We start from the raw sequence: 17,848 nt of genomic DNA on the forward strand, positions 1-17,848 counted from the left end.
CTCGAACAATTTACCGATTATAAAGTTCTGTATTAATACAAATTGTATAAAACAAACGATACAAACAAAGTAGAATATCTATACAAATATACTATATATTACTTGATATTTATTTATCTTCCTTATAATAAAACTTTTTATACATCTTGTAATAGATTTTATAATACATCTTATAATATATGTATTTTTTAATAGTCTTAATAAATAATCTTGTAATATATGCATCTTATAATACATGTTATTAATTAATTAATTAATAATAATAATTAATTATTAATAATAATAATTAATTAATTAATATTAATTAATTTACATGTTTTCGAATACATGTCATTTAATTTTTGATTTGATGTGATAATGTGTATATGTACAAGTAGAAGGAATATTATATGAAAGATAAATAAATTAGAGATGAATCAAAACCTGATTTATAGATTCGTGAAATTCGAATCCATAACTTTGTGAGAACTCAAACATTTTTGAACTTCGAGCGTCCCAACTTTTTATAAATAAATATGTATTTAACAAATATATGCACATCTAATAAATATTAAGTAACAGCTGCGAAGTGATTTCATACAATTGCAATTTCCAAGGAAGAATTCAAGGTTTACGTAACCACAAGTATCGTACAAACTTGTACATTCAACATTTGAGCACGGTTTAATTTCCATGGTACGTGCTACGCTATCGTATATTGATTAATGTTCGCTGATTCAGTGCTGTTGCTCTGTGCTTCCGCGAATATATTTCCTTATTGGCGAAACATCACGAACGATAATATTTCGACACATTCACGGGAAACAGAATATTGTTGACTGATTTCATTTCTACGGACGCGGTTCACAAACAAGGAAATTATTAGAAGATTTTTCTCGTCTTCGTTCATCGTACAGATTAAATACGTGACAGCTCGCGCGACGGCTGCGCCAGGACAAACAGGAAAAAATAAAAGAAGAGAGAAATATAGAAATTCGCAGGGAGGAGCTTCTCGCTTGTTTTCTACCTCCGTCTTTCTCTCCGACGAACGTACCGGAAGTGTCAAATTAAAAATCGGTTTATTTGAACATTTGGATTCCGTTCAGATGGCTATTTCCAGAGTGAACAATAAATCCCGTAATATCCGCGCAGCGTGTGCCTCTTCCACGGTCGGCAATTCATCGAACAATAAAGTAAGAGCTCTCATTGTTCGTGATAGAAAAATCCGAATAAAACTTCCGCTTCCACCATAGTCCGCCACCGCCGAGCGTTGCTCCGTGAGAAATCGCGTGTCGCATTGTTCGCGAGCAAATTCTTGTTAAACTCCTTGCAACGATTCACGCGTATCCGTGAAAACTACTGAAAACCATTTACATACTGTGAAACTTCGTCCGCGCAGTTCCTCGAGGATTACCACAAACTGATCAAATATTACCTGGCCGACGACTCCGCGAACGATATACAACAAACGCCTAATGTCGATGATCTGCTGAACCTCGCCGAACAGGACTTTATTCAAACTTACGGCGCGTTCCCTACATGCGCGGTGTACGCGCCCGGATGCCTCACTATAGCCGGCAAGGGCACAAATCTGGCGGAAAGTAACTCGCTGTCCATGGTACGTGAAAATTTATCTGTTACACGCAGGGTGGCTACGCGATAATACTCGCGCGGAAGGTACGCAACAGAAATCACTTCGGTCATTCTGCAAATATCGTAAAGCCTGAGTTAGTACAACGACTTTATCCTATGTTAATTCTAGCTGAATTATCGCCGTCGTTCATCCTGGTAACTGCGCTGTTACACATTCGCGATATATCGAGGTCACATTCTTAACTCCGCGACCATGAATTAACGCCTTTAAGGGGGGACGCTACCCTAAAGCATTAAGAAATACGTAATGTTTGGGAGTTTTTTTGTTATATGTGATTACTGAATAAAAGATACGGCCTTTCTAAGAGAATATAAACGTAAGTTTCAGTTCTGTTTTTCGATTCTTTTTTGTCAATAAAAATCGTAGGAAACGGCGATGTTATTCGTTGTTTACGAAATCCCTTTTCATATAGAACAGACGTCTAAATTAAAAACATTTTGTTGATCTATAAACTAAAAAGCATTATCTAAAATGTAGCCTAACGGGTTTTCGAAAATTTTCATAATCGTAGAAATGGCCGCGGGTCGAATAAAAAACAGGTTCTTATCACAAAAAATCAACGTTAAATACTCATAAAAAATTAAATAATTGAGATATCAAAAAAAAAGAATCGTATGCTACATTGTGAAATACTCTATGCAGAACATCTCCATCGAATATAAAATCTTAAAACAATTAATATCTTGTCGGATCATTATCTTCGCAGTTACAACGATTAGAAGTTTTTCGATTGTAACAATTTCTTGGAAGAAAAAGAGAAAATTATATTTATGATATGCGCACGTTTATTACGATGCTTAACTCCTTGGAGCAAAACTACGAGCCAGACTCGCGATAAAGATTTTCTACATAAGCTGCTAAATATGAATGTTATTCGTTTCGTTTTTGGTCACCCTGCAGTTGTGAAAAGTGTGTTCGTCAACAGAGCCACGGTGCTCCAATGACTTTCGCCACTGATAATACCTTGTCAACGGTTGACCTAAACGGCAATCGTCATTGGAGCACAGTGTTTATCGTAAATTCACCTCTTGCTTCGACGATAATTGGATATGCAAAGCCTGCAGTCATAGTACACAAAACGTAACAGAAACGTACAGTAACGCACACACATGTGTCGTCCATTATCTTCTCTTGAAATAAAACAGGCCGTTCAACTTGTCACGTTGATAGTTGGTAAACGGAGTCGAGACAACAAATGGTGTCACGTGAAAACGCTGTTGGACGAATTGGCCGAGGAGAACACGTGTAGGTTTTATGTGAACGATGACAATCTCCAGATGCACGCGGAGAATCCTGCGTGGATACGGTATTTAAAGGCAACAATACAATGTTTCAAGGCCAAACGAGGTATCCACCCGATCATCATTATTCTAGATTCTTTTTTCACTTTGTACGTTTAGTACGGATTGGATTAGTGCGATAAGATTACTGCGAAGCGTTAATTCGAGAAGCATCCCGTTCAGGCTAATTGAAAGTCAGCGAAATCGGATAATCACGTAGAATACAAAATGATATGTGGTAACCGTGGAACAAATGTTTGTCAGTGCATAATATTTTTCGATGCATTTTAACGCGCTCAACGAAACCAGATTTGTAGCACTTGTTATAAATATTTGTTTAACGCGTTATTGAATTTTTGTTGGGGGTTCTATTCATTTACACGCGCTCACTTTTATAGAATTCATTTTCTCAATGACAAATGAAACATGACAAATGAGACTAAACAATAACGCATTTTATCGATGAAAATTGCAGATCATTCATCAAATATGCATTACTTACGGAGGAAATAATATACAGATAATATCAACTTCAATAACATCGAAACAAATAGTATAATTATCTTGAACCCTTTTAGTGCCGAACGAAAAACCGGTGTCTATGCGAAGATAACCGGACGAATTTGACGAATTTACTATGGTTTAGGAAGAAGCCTATAAAAACCAAACTAAGAATGATATTTAAAACATTCAAAACGCAGCGTATAGGGGAAGAATGGGAGAGTAATGTAATGGCGATTGTATTTCAATACCTATTGAAAAATATATGAATAACAGTAATATAAACAATGATAAAAAACATAGAAACGAGTTTCTCTTTTACGAACAATATTTTCATGTCACGTGGTATAAAATATAAGTACTTCATTTTCAGTAATTTTTAATAAAAAAAAAATACAAATTGTATTTTTATCAAAACGTTGACGGTTTTTAGAAGGATCAATAAAGACTGAAAGAAAGATTTTAGCCTCGCCGTGTCGATGCACGGCGTGTCACTTGAGCTGTCTGATAATTATTATAAACATTGTGAAGATTGCGATTACGGTCTCAAGAAACTATGTACCCTGTATCAAGGGATATCCCGTGTCCCGTTTCTACCTTATCGCTCCGGCATATACAGAACCTCGACGCTGAGCAGCATAAGATATAACAAAAAAATTTAATAAACATTTTTCTTTGAATTGTGTGTTACGTGTGTGACGTATTTTAACGTTTTATAAAGTTATTTTGAAATATAGACCTCTTGTGATGCATATAACACAACTCTAGTGTACCAAACGACAATACATATATCGTCGTTCAGCACTAAAAGGGTTAATAACTAGAAATTACAATAGCACAAAAGTCATATTTATATTTTTTGCTCTAGTCTTTTTATAACTAGTTGTCAGTGTGAGCGAAACCGAGCATGGAAACTACACTGTTAGAACTGATAGAATAATTTAACCATTTAGATCCCGATGTTGCTGTTTAAATGCAATCATTCTTAGCTTATCAATCTAATGTATGATGAATGTTAAAATAGACATCCAGTAACACAGACATTGTGCACGCTACAATATTTTTAAACACATTAGTTTAACTGTTAAACAAAATCTATATGTATTTATATTCATAATATAGTCCTGGTTTTTTTATTTACGAAGGATATATCTCACTCCCTAACTAAAATCGCAATTTATTTATTTCGGGGATTAAATCGAAGAACAAGAATATGTTCGACGACGATAAAAAATACAAACGAGCATAATATTGTTACATTATGCCACATTTGAAAATCTATTACACCTCATTTTCATTGCTCCGCAATTAAATATTTCACAGTATTTTCAAAGTGTAGCCGTTGAAAATATCATAAAATAAGCCAAGTTTCTTTTCACGATCTAAATGTTGAGTCGAGTTCGATTAATCATAGACATGGAATTTGAAAAGACTGTCTTGCGTATTAATGTCATCACACTGATAACAGTGCATGTTCCGGGATTTGAGATCGTGATCGTTTCAACGGTGCCGGTAAAATGCGGTCTCGGTAGCAGTTCCGCCCTGGTCGTCGCATTATACACTTTTCTCGAGGCAATTACGAATGCGCAAACAACGAACGTGCTGGAAAAGACGCTGATGTGTCAATTGGCGCAGAGGCTGGCCTCGGGATCACGGCAGAATCGTACTGCCGATTCCTTGACTTCCGTAATCGGAAACGAAGATACGATAATTGCCTTCGATCCGCGGTATTTGAACATCGACAACTACGTCTGGGAGACGATCAAAGTGGAAATGATTGTTATCGAATTTCCAAATATCAATCTCCGGCAATCATCGAAGTACCACTTAGATCTATCGCGGCAGAAAGAAGTCGCGATCGTCAGGAACACGAAATCCCAATGGCGTGCAAACTCGGAAGGCGCTTCGATGATGGAACGTCTGTTTTCTCAAGATACGATGACCTTGGCCGAGAATATGCACAAGGAAGATAAGAGAATATCGGAAATGATAAAAGCAATACAAGCACAACGATGGAAGAAGTTGGGTAGGATGCCAAACAGTATAGAAAGCATAACACAATTTGTTTTGCCGTTTTTTTTTCCATTGCATACTTTTAATATTGTATAATTCATATAAGCAAATATTTTACATAGCTTGTTAAAATATTACATCGAATATATGTTATATTATTTAGGCATTTATGTATATATACTTTTCTTTATAATAGTAAATCCTGTCTCTCTCGCTTTAAATATGTTTCCAAAGGTATTTTTTTTTTGTTTAGGTACCACGCATTCATCCCAAAAGATGTTTCCAGTGGAGAAAATTATAGAATGAACGTTTGATGAATGTTACAGGGAGACTTTTGTGGGAAAATGATCAATGCACGCGTGAATCGTTCGACGTTTTGCCAGACGATATCGAGCGTGTCGTAACCGCGTTGCAATCTGCGGAGGGTGTTATAGGAGCAAGTTTAATCAGCCGTGGTCACGGCGCATCTGTATTCGTGATGGTAATTTTTATTTCTTCATCTCAGCAACAGAAAATATATATTTTCGAGAACAAACTATTCAAAATAAAGTTTTATTATACTCCGCTGATGTTAAAGATTTACAAAAAATGAACAACGTAACTGAAACCCTTCACAACAAAATATTAAGCAGCATGTTCGATTTGTGGTATGCTGAAACCCTTTCAATTTTCGTCAACCATTACACATCTATCGTGTTTCAACAGGTACAAAGGTCGAGATTCCGAAGCTTCATCTCACTGATGAATTCTATGAAAATTCCACGTCAACGTTACTACAAGGTAAAGTCGTCCACAGGAGCGACTACACTTTATACACACGAACGTCACGTTTCTTCGAGCGACACGGAGCACCACCGCCCTCGCTATCGCCCAAATTTAAATGCTAAATATTATCTCCGCAGGGACGATAGTCTGCATTTAGAGAACATCCAGTACTTTGAATTCTCGAAATCGGCATCCTTTACAGCCATTTCCCAAAACTCTGTCTTAACCGATTAATTCTCTATTCTCATGTTTTTAATTTTTCTATAAATATACACATAGGAACCTTCATATCTGTGTACATTTTGATGATCTTATGCTAATGTAACCGTTATACTTTTATGTACGAAGTACATTCGTTAACGAAATAAAAAAAAAGGATGAAAATAAAAAATATATTTTACGAAATCAAATCGAACGTAATATGTTGATCGTTATCTCGTCAAATTAATCTTCTTAATGGAATGTATGTTTGATTGGTCGTCAACATTCATGCGCGAACTGCGCATACGCATGGTAACGTTCAGATTTTCTCTCCCTTTCTTTTTCACGCCCTTAGGTTCTGTACTTTCCCCTTCCACTCCAGCTTTTCACGTTTAATTAGCTTTTCGTTCTCGCAATCGCATTCGCAATCACAATACGCGTGCGAATCTGTTGAGAGACAATACTGTAATACATGTAATTTTTCTTTGTAATTGGTACAAATAAACGGAACTCGCTTTTTTGCACATCACATTACTAAGAGCACTTAAACCACGCAACACTTAAGTGCGTTATAAAAATACGCAATATTGTTATAGAATAATAAAATTTATAGTTTTCAGTTCAAATAACTGCATTTAAGTTGTCAAAAAACGGTACTTTTTGAGACGATGACCTCCTCACCATCATAGCGTACGGTAGTTTCTTTCGTTCAATGTTCTGTAGAACTTGTAGGAGAATATACCAATTGCCATCAAGCATATGATTAAAATGATGCCACCTACAAAAATGTAAAGAACATGATGCAACTATAGGAAACTATTATGCTATGCTTTCCCTCAAATAATTTTGTAAATGTAATTTACCTTTAGATAGAATAATAAAAGATATAAAATATTTACCTACGAAACTGAGACCATCAAACTGCCGTTCTTTGTGTGGTGGAGCTTCCTTTGTTGATATTGGAATTGCTGTTGTAACAGATGTTGGTGAAACGGTAGTCTGTTTACTAGTAGTGGTACTAATAGTAGTAGTTATTGGTTGTTCGTTAGGTTTATTAGATGTAGTTGGTGGTATTTTAGTTGTTGTAGTCGTAGTTGTTGGTTTCGTTGGAATTGTTGGTAAAGAAGTAGTTATCTCGGAATCATTATTTTTAGTAGCATTGGTAGGTTTAACATCAGAGCTAGCGATAGTAATATTACTTATATTTATAGAAGCATTGGGAGTAACTGCAGTAGGATTTCCTGAAGTTACAGGTTTTCCAGGTTCTGCAGCAGTATATACCTGACTGTTGTTCGCAGGTATATTCTCTTCATTTGTTGGAGCAGCTGTGTAAAGAATTAACAGGACATAAATCATTAATATAGGTAATTTTTCATATCTTCATTTATAGTATTTATACATTTACTAGAAATTAAAATTATACAAACAATAAATTCTCTTTGCTAATATAATATTTCTATAGAATTGTATTCGTAATCTTTAAATTTGTGAAATGTATTTATTCAATTATGCTAGTAGAGCACATGATAGAAAAACATATCACATAATAAATCATTAGTTGCGAAAGAGTTATTTGAAAAAGACTCATTGTATATTTCAATATATAAGAACGAACAAAATGTCGTAATATTTACTAGAATGACTTAGAACAAAATTTCTTGAAAGCACGGTATGCTGTAAACGTTACAACAAACCAACGCCACTCTTATGTACTGGCCGAACTATAAGATATCATAGCGAGTTACGGGACTGTAGAATATGAAAGTTACACAAAATCAATAATAGTACTAAACCTCTATGCAAAAGTATTGGAGGACATCGTAATTAACCGAGAAATCCGAAACAAGCTATTAGAAATCGTCAAACTACGAAATGGAATTAAATCCATATGCGTTTCTAGAGGCTTCGAACGATATAGCGAAGGGTTGCTTCGTGTTAGTGCAAAACAAACGTTCGTGACCGCTGCGTAAAATTACAAAATTTGTAGAATATCATTCTCCAGTATCCTTTCACCTCATCACGTAGCGTGTACCGTTACTTTTCACACGTGTGAACAATATCACACGAACTGTACGACGAGAGATTTTACAGGGAAATGTTTCGTACGTATTAGACATTCTTAGACACACGAAACGTTAATAGACTCCACGAAAGCAATACGGCAAGAAACTTTTACACTTACCATCATTCCTCGCAATGCTGCAGACTGCTATAGTCAGGAAAATGCAAAATAGATACACTAATCTCATTTTTCTAGCGAGATAAGAACAGTTTCGATCAACTATTTACGTATACTTTTTAATCAGGTGTTAAACAGAACTCCGCAACAACGCGTCGCAAATACGTCCAACGTAAGCTTCTGCTGAAATTGAACTGGTCGCTAGCCTCGGCTTCCACCAATTGCAACTCTATAAGGACAGTAGCGACGCTACGTAACTTTACATTTTGAACACTCTCCCCAGATGGCATACATGGTATGCGGGCGTGTAAATATTATTAGAAAAATGATTTCATTGCCTTTTCCTTGGAAGATTTAGAATTAAAATGGCAAGAGTGTAGCGATATTTGGTTTATATTTGAAAAAATTATGTTATTTCATCATCGCTTGAAAAAAATATGTAAGCACGGGGAACGATGCGGTGAGTGTACGATTCGTACGATTTTGTTAACATAGTCAAACCAAGATACATTTCGTAACATATCTCAGATACGTGTACATATGTATTTCAGAACGTAACGACAGAGTTTTCCAAGAAATGATATTTAAATATTTCTCATGAACTCTTCGAATCTCGAAGCACGCCAACATTTCTATCAAAGCGACTGCTTCGAAACAAACTGATCATCGATTTAGGCAAAATTTAGGAAAATCGTATCATCGAAACGAGATAGAATGCGGAAAGATTCATGAAATCAGCGTAAATTATGTGTACACGAACCGATGCCCGTCAAGCACAACCCCCTATACCGTTTCGTATTGAAAATTTATATATCGATCACAGAATACTCTGTGACCGCCTGGTATGCATATTGTCGTGGTACGGTTGTGGTGAAGTAGGGAAAAAGTGCACCAATCGGCAAAGAGCACAGGAAAACCGGTGCACATACCAACGAGCATATGGACTTAACGTTACGGTTCGCGTTCTGGTGTTGTTCGCGCCGGCCTCTGCGGGGAATTCTAATAAAGTGGCGGCCTCTGCCGACGGAAATAGAAATCGAAAAGGAACGGTCGGGAATGCCGATGATGCGCGCACAGCGGTCTGCTGGATCAGTGCTAGTGCTTGATGCGAGGCGAGTGTGTACGGTGGTGCACGGTCGCTTCGCCGATACGGGTTTGCACAGACTGTTTTCGTTCTGTCGCTTCGCTAAAGCGTGTTCGTACTACTTGCCGCGACTGTGCGACCACGTAGAGAGTAGTGCCAAGCAACGAGGGCGTATGTAGAACCTTAGTTAGCGAGAGGGAGAGGGATCGAAACCGCGAACAGCGGAGAGACGTCCGTCGAGTCAAGTAAATTTGAAAGATCGCGAGTGAGACACGGTGGAGGAACGTAGGGCAGGGTGGCTCGCCACCAGCCAACTACGAATAAAGGGCAAGAGAAATGGGCCGGTCCGTACTTACGTGATAGGAGGTGCATGAGCGCGCGCGCGCTCGCACTCGTTCCGCGTGTGTATGTGCGTGCGTGTGTCGTCGATGCGCGAGTGTGTCCGTGAGGAAGGGGTGAGCAAGGGTGCGAAATAGTATCCCTGTATTCCGAAAGTGATATAAAATCGGCCAGCCTAACTCGAGAAGCCAAGGGAGCTGCGTGCAACTATCCCCCTGCGACGATCCCAAGATGACAGCCAACTATATTTTTCTGACGCTGATTAACGCGGCTTTCCTCTGCCTCGCATCGACCATACTCTCGGAATCAGCCGGAGCCTCTTGCAAGTGGTTGTCCGAGGGTGGCAACGACACCCGTTCCGCGGACTGCACCCTCCGAGTATTGGATCCTGCCGCGATCACGAGCCTCGTGCCGTCCCTCGACGGGGCCCTCAAGTTGCGTATACGGTGCAGCGACGTCCATCATTTCGAGAGCACCTTCAACGCGCAAAGCTGGCAACGTTTGACCACTTTGCACGACCTGCACGTGGACGGGTGTAAAGTATTGCGCGTACCCGTGGGTGCTTTCCAACCGCTTCTCGAGCTGAAACGACTGACCATGCAGACCTTCAATTCCGCCTGGGGTGCTGGTCGCGTCCTCGAGTTCGCGCCCGACTCGTTCCTCGGTCTAAGGGAGCTTCACACGTTGGAAATCGTCGAGAGCAATTTGCACACGCTTCCAGCGAATCTCCTCTGCGGACTGGATAATCTTCAAACGCTGAACCTTACCGGGAACCGTTTGCGCGACACCAATGACATCGGGTTGAGCCGCCAGGACCTGCCACCCAACGAAACCACCGAGGCCTGTCGCGCGGACGTACGGATTCTGGACTTGTCCCGGAACGAGATTACACAGTTGCCCGAGAACAGTACGCTGGCTGGCCTGCGGCAACTGCAAGAGCTGCACCTGCAGCGAAACGCGATCGTAGAAATTGCCGGTGACGCGCTCACCGGGCTGACCGTTCTGCGTACTTTCAACGCGAGTTATAATTCCCTGGACTCGTTGCCCGAAGGGCTGTTCGCCAGCACGAGGGACCTTCGGCAGATACACCTGGCGTACAATGGCCTCCGCGACCTGCCGAAGGGTATATTCACTCGGCTGAAGCAGCTGCAGGTCCTCAATCTGGCCGGCAATCGGCTCGGCAGCGACCAAGTCGACGAAACCACTTTCCTCGGGCTGATCCGTCTGGTCGTCCTCGACTTGTCTTACAATTCATTGACGCACATCGACGCGCGTATGTTCAAGGACCTCTCCTGCCTGCAGATACTCGATCTACGAAACAATTCCATAGATCGAATCGAGAGCAACGCGTTCTTTCCGCTCTACAATCTGCACACCCTCGAGCTCTCCGACAACAAGCTTCACACCGTGGGAGAACGACTTTTCAACGGCCTGTTCGTTCTAAACCGCCTGACGTTGTCCGGCAATTCTATAGCGAGCATCGACCCGCTCGCGTTTCGCAACTGTTCCGATTTGAAGGAGCTGGATCTGAGCGGTAACGAGCTTACCGCTGTACCCGACGCGCTCCACGACCTCGCTTTCTTGAAAACCCTCGACCTCGGCGAGAACCGGATCAGCGATTTTCACAATGGCTCGTTCCGCAATCTTCATCAGCTAACCGGTCTGAGATTGATCGGGAATGACATCGGCAATCTGTCGCGCGGTATGCTCTGGGATCTTCCGTACCTGCAGATCTTGAATCTCGCTAGGAACAAGGTGCAGCACGTCGAGAGGCACGCGTTCGAGAGGAATTTACGGCTGGAGGCGATACGATTGGACGGGAACTTCCTGTCGGACATCAACGGCGTGTTCACCAGCATAACCAGCTTGCTGTTGCTAAACCTTTCCGAGAATCATATCGAATGGTTCGACTACGCGTTCATACCGGGGAACCTGAAATGGCTGGATATACACGGCAATTTCATCGAGAGCCTGGGAAACTACTACGAGATTCGCGATTCGAAAGTGAAAACCTTGGACGCCAGTCATAATCGCATCACGGAGTTGTCTCCGTTGTCGGTGCCCGACAGCGTCGAGTTGCTCTTTATAAATAACAATTACATTAGCGTCGTTCGGCCGAATACATTCGTGGACAAGGTGAACCTGACCAGGGTCGACATGTACGCGAACATGATCGAGACAATGGAATTGACTTCGTTGCTGCTGACCAAAGTCCCGGAGGATCGACCGCTGCCGGAGTTCTACATCGGCAGCAACCCGTTCAACTGCAACTGCTCGATGGACTGGCTGCCGGCGATCAACAATCAAACGTCGACCCGAGAATACCCGCGCATCATGGATCTCGACAATGTGATGTGCCGCACTTCCGGCCCACGTGGCGTCGCCATCGTACCCGCCTCCACGGCCCGATCCGAACAATTCCTTTGCCGTTACGAGGCCCATTGTTTCGCCCTCTGTCATTGCTGCGATTTCGACGCGTGCGACTGCGAGATGACCTGCCCGGCCGGCTGCAAGTGTTACAACGACCGCACTTGGAATACGAACGCTGTGGATTGTTCCGGCCTCGGAGTCGAGGAAATACCCCGGCGAATACCGATGGACGCGACCGAGGTCTATCTGGACGGTAACGTGTTGCGCGAGTTGCAAAATCATGTGTTTATCGGACGCAAGAATATGCGTGTACTTTACGTGAACGGTAGCAGCATCGAGTCGATACAGAACCGCACGTTCAACGGTTTAAACAATCTGCAGATACTTCATCTAGAGGACAATAGGATACGCGAGCTGAAGGGTTTCGAGTTCGAGCATCTCTCTCATCTGCGCGAATTGTATCTGCAGAACAACGTGATAGGATATATCGGTAACCTGACGTTCTGGAAGTTGCATTCCCTGGAGATATTGAGACTGAGCGGTAACCGACTGGTAACATTCCCGGTCTGGCTTGTCAATTTGAACGCGCGGCTGGTCGAACTGTCTTTAGGCGGTAATCCATGGTCTTGCCGGTGTAAATTCTTGCAGGAGTTGTCGGGTTGGGTATCGGACAATGCTCACAAGATCGTGGATGCGAGCGACGTTTGGTGCTATTACGGCGGCGACGCGAGACCAGCTTACAGGCGCCGTTTGAACGTCAACGAAACGGTCTGTTCCGATTACTTTTCCGAGGGCGGCGTGATCGAAAGCATCATGTTATCCGATTATTTGCCTCACGTAGCCGCCACTCTGTCGGCGGTGCTGGTTCTCTTGGTAATCATAGTCCTCGCGTTCATATTCCGCGAGCCGGTCGGCGCTTGGGCTTACTCGAAGTACGGATTGCGATTCTTGCGCGCGAAACCCGGCAAATCGACGGGGACGGCGACGATACCGTCAGCCGCGCCGATGACTGCTTGTTGCGACGGCGACAGGGAACGTCGGTACGATTGCTACGTCTGTTACAGTCCGAACGACGAGGACTTCGTGCTTCATTCGTTGGCCGTGGAGCTCGAGCACGGCACCGCCGGTCTGAGACTGTGTCTACACCATCGCGATCTGCCCTGCGTGCTCCGTAGTTCCGCCCCGGCACCGATCGTCCTGGAAGCGGTCGACGCGTCCCGCAGAGTACTGATAGTTCTAACTCGTAATTTCTTGCAAACCGAATGGTCGCGGTTCGAATTCCGTGCGGCGCTTCACGAGGCGCTCCGCGGCCGGACCACTCAGTTGATCGTTGTACAGGCTGGCCATGCATGCCCGGAAGTGGAACGCGATCCGGAGCTGCGGCCGTACCTTCGAACCGCGGCGGCGATACTCACGTGGGGCGAGAAGAGGTTCTGGGAGCGTCTGAGATACGCGATACCACCGGCGAATACGGGGGACATATCCATGGAGAACAAATCGTCGCCGCTCGTTTACAAACGCAACATCAATACGTACACGCTGGACGGCGTCGGCAGCGAGAAGACGAGCATGTCGACGCTGCGGGCGCAAGAGAGGCAGAGGACTTTCTTCAAAGACTCGTCCCCAACAACCGCATTAATGTTGCAGCATGCGCCGCCCGCCTATTCCTGCGGCACGGTTTCGATGCCGCAACAGCAACTGCCACCTTCGTCGCCGCAGCCTAGGCTGACCGTCAATCACGCCTACCGAGATGCGGTTACTGTACCAGGTAGCAATCTCATCGCCACGAACACGACGGTGAGCAGCGGCAGCAGCGAGGATCACAGGAGACCGCTGTCCGAACACATATACTCGTCCATCGACTCGGATTATTCGACGCTCGAGAGAACTGCCTGGAGACAGCAACAACCACCGCCTCCGCCGCCGCCACCATCTTCCGGCCAGGCCTATCTCGTCTAGCTCCGCGTGAATTGTCTTCTGCTTGTGATACATTTCTCCGTTGGAAAAAAAAGCTTGTCCCGCTTTCCGTGTCCGCGCCGCAAAGGGGAGGGATTGGCGTATACTCACGGTGACGGCGACGGCGACAGATATTTCCCAAGTTTTTCTGATCGTGATCAACGCGATAACCTTGGATAGTTGATAAATGATAGATATATTTTCGATTACAATTCGTGTATCGAGTATCGGAGGTTACGGGATAAACGAGATTTCGTGTTGGTACCTCTAAAGATTATCGAGCTTTCGCTTTGTTACGGCCTTCCCTCGACGGGAACACACGACGGGGTAGCCTCGCGATGGTACATACGATTAGCCGAGCACCGATAACCACTTTGGAAATATTTGTTTGCGACGATTCTTTCTCTACCCGTCGAGTATGCTCGCTGTTGCTTTGTTTCATCGGTAAAAGCGTGATTGTCCACTTTTCCACTTGTACCGTTTCCTTTTCTCCCTTGCGTTCGCTCTATTTCCTCCACCCTTTCCCTCTCTTTTGTTGTCTTTCATCCTTCTTCGCTAGATATCAGAACCTCAACCTCCATCTCTTTCGTTCTCTCTCTCTCTCTCTCTCTCTCTCTCTCACTCTCTCTCTTTCTCTTCGGGAACAGATTGCGCGCGCGCAAAACTGTACTATGTGAATTTCTGAATGGCGTCTCGCGAGAACCTAGTCCGACTGGGACTCTTCTATTCCCTCTTCCACTTCGCTTGACGACTTTTCACTGTGCAATAAAGTATAAACAAGCCGTCTCCTTTGCGCGGAAAATCGCCGGGTAATCGTCCATAAATGGCGATTCGTTTCCACGCGTGTACATATTTATTATAAAATAACAAAAAAAGAAAACGAGAAAAAATGCGCAATATGTAAATAGAGCCGCAAGCTGTATACGCGCGTCAGCGTATGTGTACGTATGTACATTGTACATAACTATAATACCAACAAAACGATAACGTCGATTCTGGCGTACGAGTTCCGCCGCGTAGAAAGTTTTAGCTTCAATTTTCAATTCTCGACTAGGTAGAGTGACCTTTTTGTAATTTTATATGTCCAATCGAATGTTGTATGATATGTAAATATGTATATCTCGGACGCGTCGCCTCGTGTAAGATATTATTCATCGCGTAAGAATGAATGACAACAAAAAAACGATAATTAAGAGTGAGAAGCGGAAAAGCATGCGCTCGCGACACCGTGAACCACAGAGACACGCATTTAGCGCATGCGTCGTAAACTTAACTGTATACTTGATTTATTTAAATCATGTGAATAAATTTATAAAATACGTTATTATTATACACCTGCGAATCGTATATCTGATTAATAACCCCATCCTGTCCGCCCGAAAATTATGTTAGAATTACCGGACGCGTGGACTACATTATCGCTCTATCATCGTTCACCGTTCCTATTTCTATTGTTAGAGGATCGATCTATATCTTTATATTTCGGACCAACATTATCATCCCGGAGGCCCTTTTCGCGATACGTTCTGCCCGCATAATTCGTGTTAACCCACCATGCTTCAATTAAATTTCTACATTTCATGACGTTTCCCGATCTTTCAAGCTAATTTTGCGGCGCTTGAACGCTTACACGCGTTCTATCGTAAGAACACGAAAATCGATCTCTATTTTTCGAAGAATCACAGTCAGAAGAACTCGAAGAATACGCAATCACGGCGATCCTTGTCTCTGTTTGCTTTCGAATATATCCGTTCTATCCTACGTTTGATCGGAATATTTGCAAATACATTCTGTGGAAGTAACCTGTGTAACGGTGTTGTTTCTCGTACAGCCGGTTATCGTTACATATACTGTACTATATACTATATAGATTGCGAACGGAACATTGATCCTAGTCAGCGCCACCGCGCACTCACTGCACACCATCTGCACACTTACATTATTAATGGGCCTACACCACTACCGCAGTCTGCACGTACCACGGAGACCAATGTTTCTATTTGGAAAATCTGTTTCTTTCAGCGGACAAACAGGTGAAAATCAGCAGGCTCTGGTCGTCGGTGAAACGCGACGCGAGCACGGCAAAGGGTCGTGCGAGGATTGCGTCGGGGGTCGTGTTGCGCATTCACACAAGAAATTACTTCCGTTCGATACCAGTTCCCCAAGAAGTTTCTGTTCTTGAAAGTTTAAACGCGCCGTTTATAGGACGATAATAGGGAAAAGAAGTGCGGAACATCCGCATCCGGCTAAATGGAGTTTTTTTTTTATTTCGCCCGGTGACTGCGAGAGAGCATAGGAAATAAAACCAGCCCGGAAAGTTCACCAGTAAAGTTCTGAGACGCATAGTTCGCGTAAGTGCCGATGGAAATCTCGGTGTACGCTTTACACTCGTTCATTTTTTCTTTTCTTTCCGGCCGAGCGATCCAGTTGTCGTTCGGAGCCGGCTGTCTCGTAAATACTTCGCAGAAATATGATTTCCGCGGCGCTATTGCAATCGAGAGCTCGAGTGGGCAGTCCGTACGAAACCAGTTTTACTCGGGTTCCCGCGGAATGTAAGTACAACTGTAATTACTTGCACCATACTTAGCCCCGGCCACGTGATCGGATCTAGCGCTCGCTGGCAGGGATCGAGTCTACGAGCGCGCTCGGTGCGCCAATCTTTGCGGTATCACACGGTCGCACCAATTTCCGTTCCGTTCCGTTCCGTATCGCGGTAAGAGCGGCAGCAAGGCGGGTCGATTCCACGAGGTTTGCTCTCACTGCACGACGCAATTCAGGAGAAAGGGAACTCACGATAAAACGGTCGAGCGTCCTCGAGATTCGCGAGAGCACCTTTCACCGGAGATCAAAGGAGGGTGGGCGCCACGCGTCGCGTCAAGTTCGTTATATGGGTCGTTCTTGCGAAACACCATTGAGGACTAAAGCTGAGCAATTGACGGCCTTGAAGATCGCTCGATCCCAATGGCGCAACCAGCAGGACATTGGCCTGCATCCAGTGCGCAGAGAGTCATTTACATACTCGCATACCTACGCTTCCTAGGTAGGATGTATGCATAGATATCCTACTCGCGCGCGACGATAACGTACGATAACGAACGATAACAAAATACCGGCAATTTCTCGGCTTTCTGTGCTCCGCTTGGCCGATCGATAATGGAATCAATTTCGCAGGGCACGTTCAACCGCGGCCTACGCCTCTGCTCGTATCGCTGCGCTGCCAGGCCTCAAGATCTGGTTCCAATCTTTTTTGTCGGCCGTTCTCTGTGTGCCGTGCCAGTGAAATCGCTTTTACGATCGGTCAACGTCGTCGAATCCCGGCAAAAACTTAAAACATATCTGCCGGCCTAAGTTGCATATATGCAGAACGGCGTACGCACAGCACCGACACGTTAGAGATATTAGATCCTCCTGTCCCTTGCGGGTCTAACGGCCGGCAACGAACGATAGTCGTTGCGGCCATTGCGTGTAATGGCTTTCGAATACTCGTTTTCCTAGTATTTGTTGGCGAGTTCGAAAGCCGCGATATC

The 17,848-nt window shown here is 43.4% G+C and overlaps 4 protein-coding genes across 5 annotated transcripts; 3 read left to right on the forward strand and 1 right to left on the reverse strand.

Annotated features, from left to right (window-relative positions):
• Positions 1–365: 365 nt before the first annotated feature.
• Positions 366–2,114, forward strand: LOC117222798 (uncharacterized). The gene is made up of 2 exons (XM_033474725.2): positions 366–1,172; positions 1,379–2,114. Exons 1-2 carry the CDS (start codon positions 1,086–1,088, stop codon positions 1,640–1,642), a joined length of 351 nt encoding a protein of 116 aa, XP_033330616.1. The 5' UTR covers positions 366–1,085; the 3' UTR covers positions 1,643–2,114.
• A 57-nt stretch (positions 2,115–2,171) lies between these two features.
• On the forward strand, positions 2,172–5,733 carry LOC117222811 (galactokinase). The gene is made up of 3 exons (XM_076527250.1): positions 2,172–2,980; positions 4,883–5,455; positions 5,681–5,733. Exons 1-3 carry the CDS (start codon positions 2,743–2,745, stop codon positions 5,731–5,733), a joined length of 864 nt encoding a protein of 287 aa, XP_076383365.1. The 5' UTR covers positions 2,172–2,742.
• Positions 5,734–5,963: 230 nt separating this feature from the next.
• On the reverse strand, positions 5,964–8,781 carry LOC117222800 (uncharacterized). Of its 2 annotated transcripts, none has more exons than XM_033474728.2 (4): positions 8,576–8,781; positions 7,293–7,718; positions 7,075–7,171; positions 5,964–6,840 (listed from the first exon to the last, which is right to left on the reverse strand). In XM_033474728.2, the coding sequence occupies exons 1-3, from the start codon at positions 8,640–8,642 to the stop codon at positions 7,077–7,079; spliced, it is 588 nt and encodes a 195-aa protein (XP_033330619.2). In that variant the 5' UTR covers positions 8,643–8,781; the 3' UTR covers positions 5,964–6,840; positions 7,075–7,076. The 2 variants fall into 2 exon arrangements, with proteins under 2 accessions (XP_033330619.2, XP_033330618.2); XM_033474727.2 differs by having other exon boundaries at positions 7,051–7,171.
• Positions 8,782–9,138: 357 nt separating this feature from the next.
• Positions 9,139–15,653, forward strand: Toll-7 (Toll-like receptor 7). The gene has a single exon (XM_033474726.2). It carries the CDS (start codon positions 10,227–10,229, stop codon positions 14,322–14,324), a length of 4,098 nt encoding a protein of 1,365 aa, XP_033330617.2. The 5' UTR covers positions 9,139–10,226; the 3' UTR covers positions 14,325–15,653.
• Positions 15,654–17,848: the final 2,195 nt, after the last annotated feature.

This window comes from Megalopta genalis, chromosome 17 (genome assembly GCF_051020955.1).
Source record: "Megalopta genalis isolate 19385.01 chromosome 17, iyMegGena1_principal, whole genome shotgun sequence".
NCBI classification, from domain to species: domain Eukaryota; kingdom Metazoa; phylum Arthropoda; class Insecta; order Hymenoptera; family Halictidae; genus Megalopta; species Megalopta genalis.

What these genes read in the sequence shown, in the direction of transcription:
- LOC117222800 (XM_033474728.2), bottom strand. Translation starts at nt 8,642, where the DNA reads ATGAGATTAGTGTATCTATTTTGCATTTTCCTGACTATAGCAGTCTGC. An exon ending in CAGCATTGCGAGGAATGATG is followed by an intron (nt 7,719 to 8,575) that starts GTAAGTGTAAAA and finishes TTCTTTACACAG; the next exon opens with CTGCTCCAACAAATGAAGAG. An exon ending in TGATGGTCTCAGTTTCGTAG is followed by an intron (nt 7,172 to 7,292) that starts GTAAATATTTTA and finishes ACATTTTTGTAG; the next exon opens with GTGGCATCATTTTAATCATA.
- LOC117222798 (XM_033474725.2), top strand. Translation starts at nt 1,086, where the DNA reads ATGGCTATTTCCAGAGTGAACAATAAATCCCGTAATATCCGCGCAGCG. An exon ending in GCAATTCATCGAACAATAAA is followed by an intron (nt 1,173 to 1,378) that starts GTAAGAGCTCTC and finishes TCGTCCGCGCAG; the next exon opens with TTCCTCGAGGATTACCACAA.
- LOC117222811 (XM_076527250.1), top strand. Translation starts at nt 2,743, where the DNA reads ATGTGTCGTCCATTATCTTCTCTTGAAATAAAACAGGCCGTTCAACTT. An exon ending in ATGTTTCAAGGCCAAACGAG is followed by an intron (nt 2,981 to 4,882) that starts GTATCCACCCGA and finishes CACTGATAACAG; the next exon opens with TGCATGTTCCGGGATTTGAG. An exon ending in GTTGGGTAGGATGCCAAACA is followed by an intron (nt 5,456 to 5,680) that starts GTATAGAAAGCA and finishes TTTTTTGTTTAG; the next exon opens with GTACCACGCATTCATCCCAA.
- Toll-7 (XM_033474726.2), top strand. Translation starts at nt 10,227, where the DNA reads ATGACAGCCAACTATATTTTTCTGACGCTGATTAACGCGGCTTTCCTC.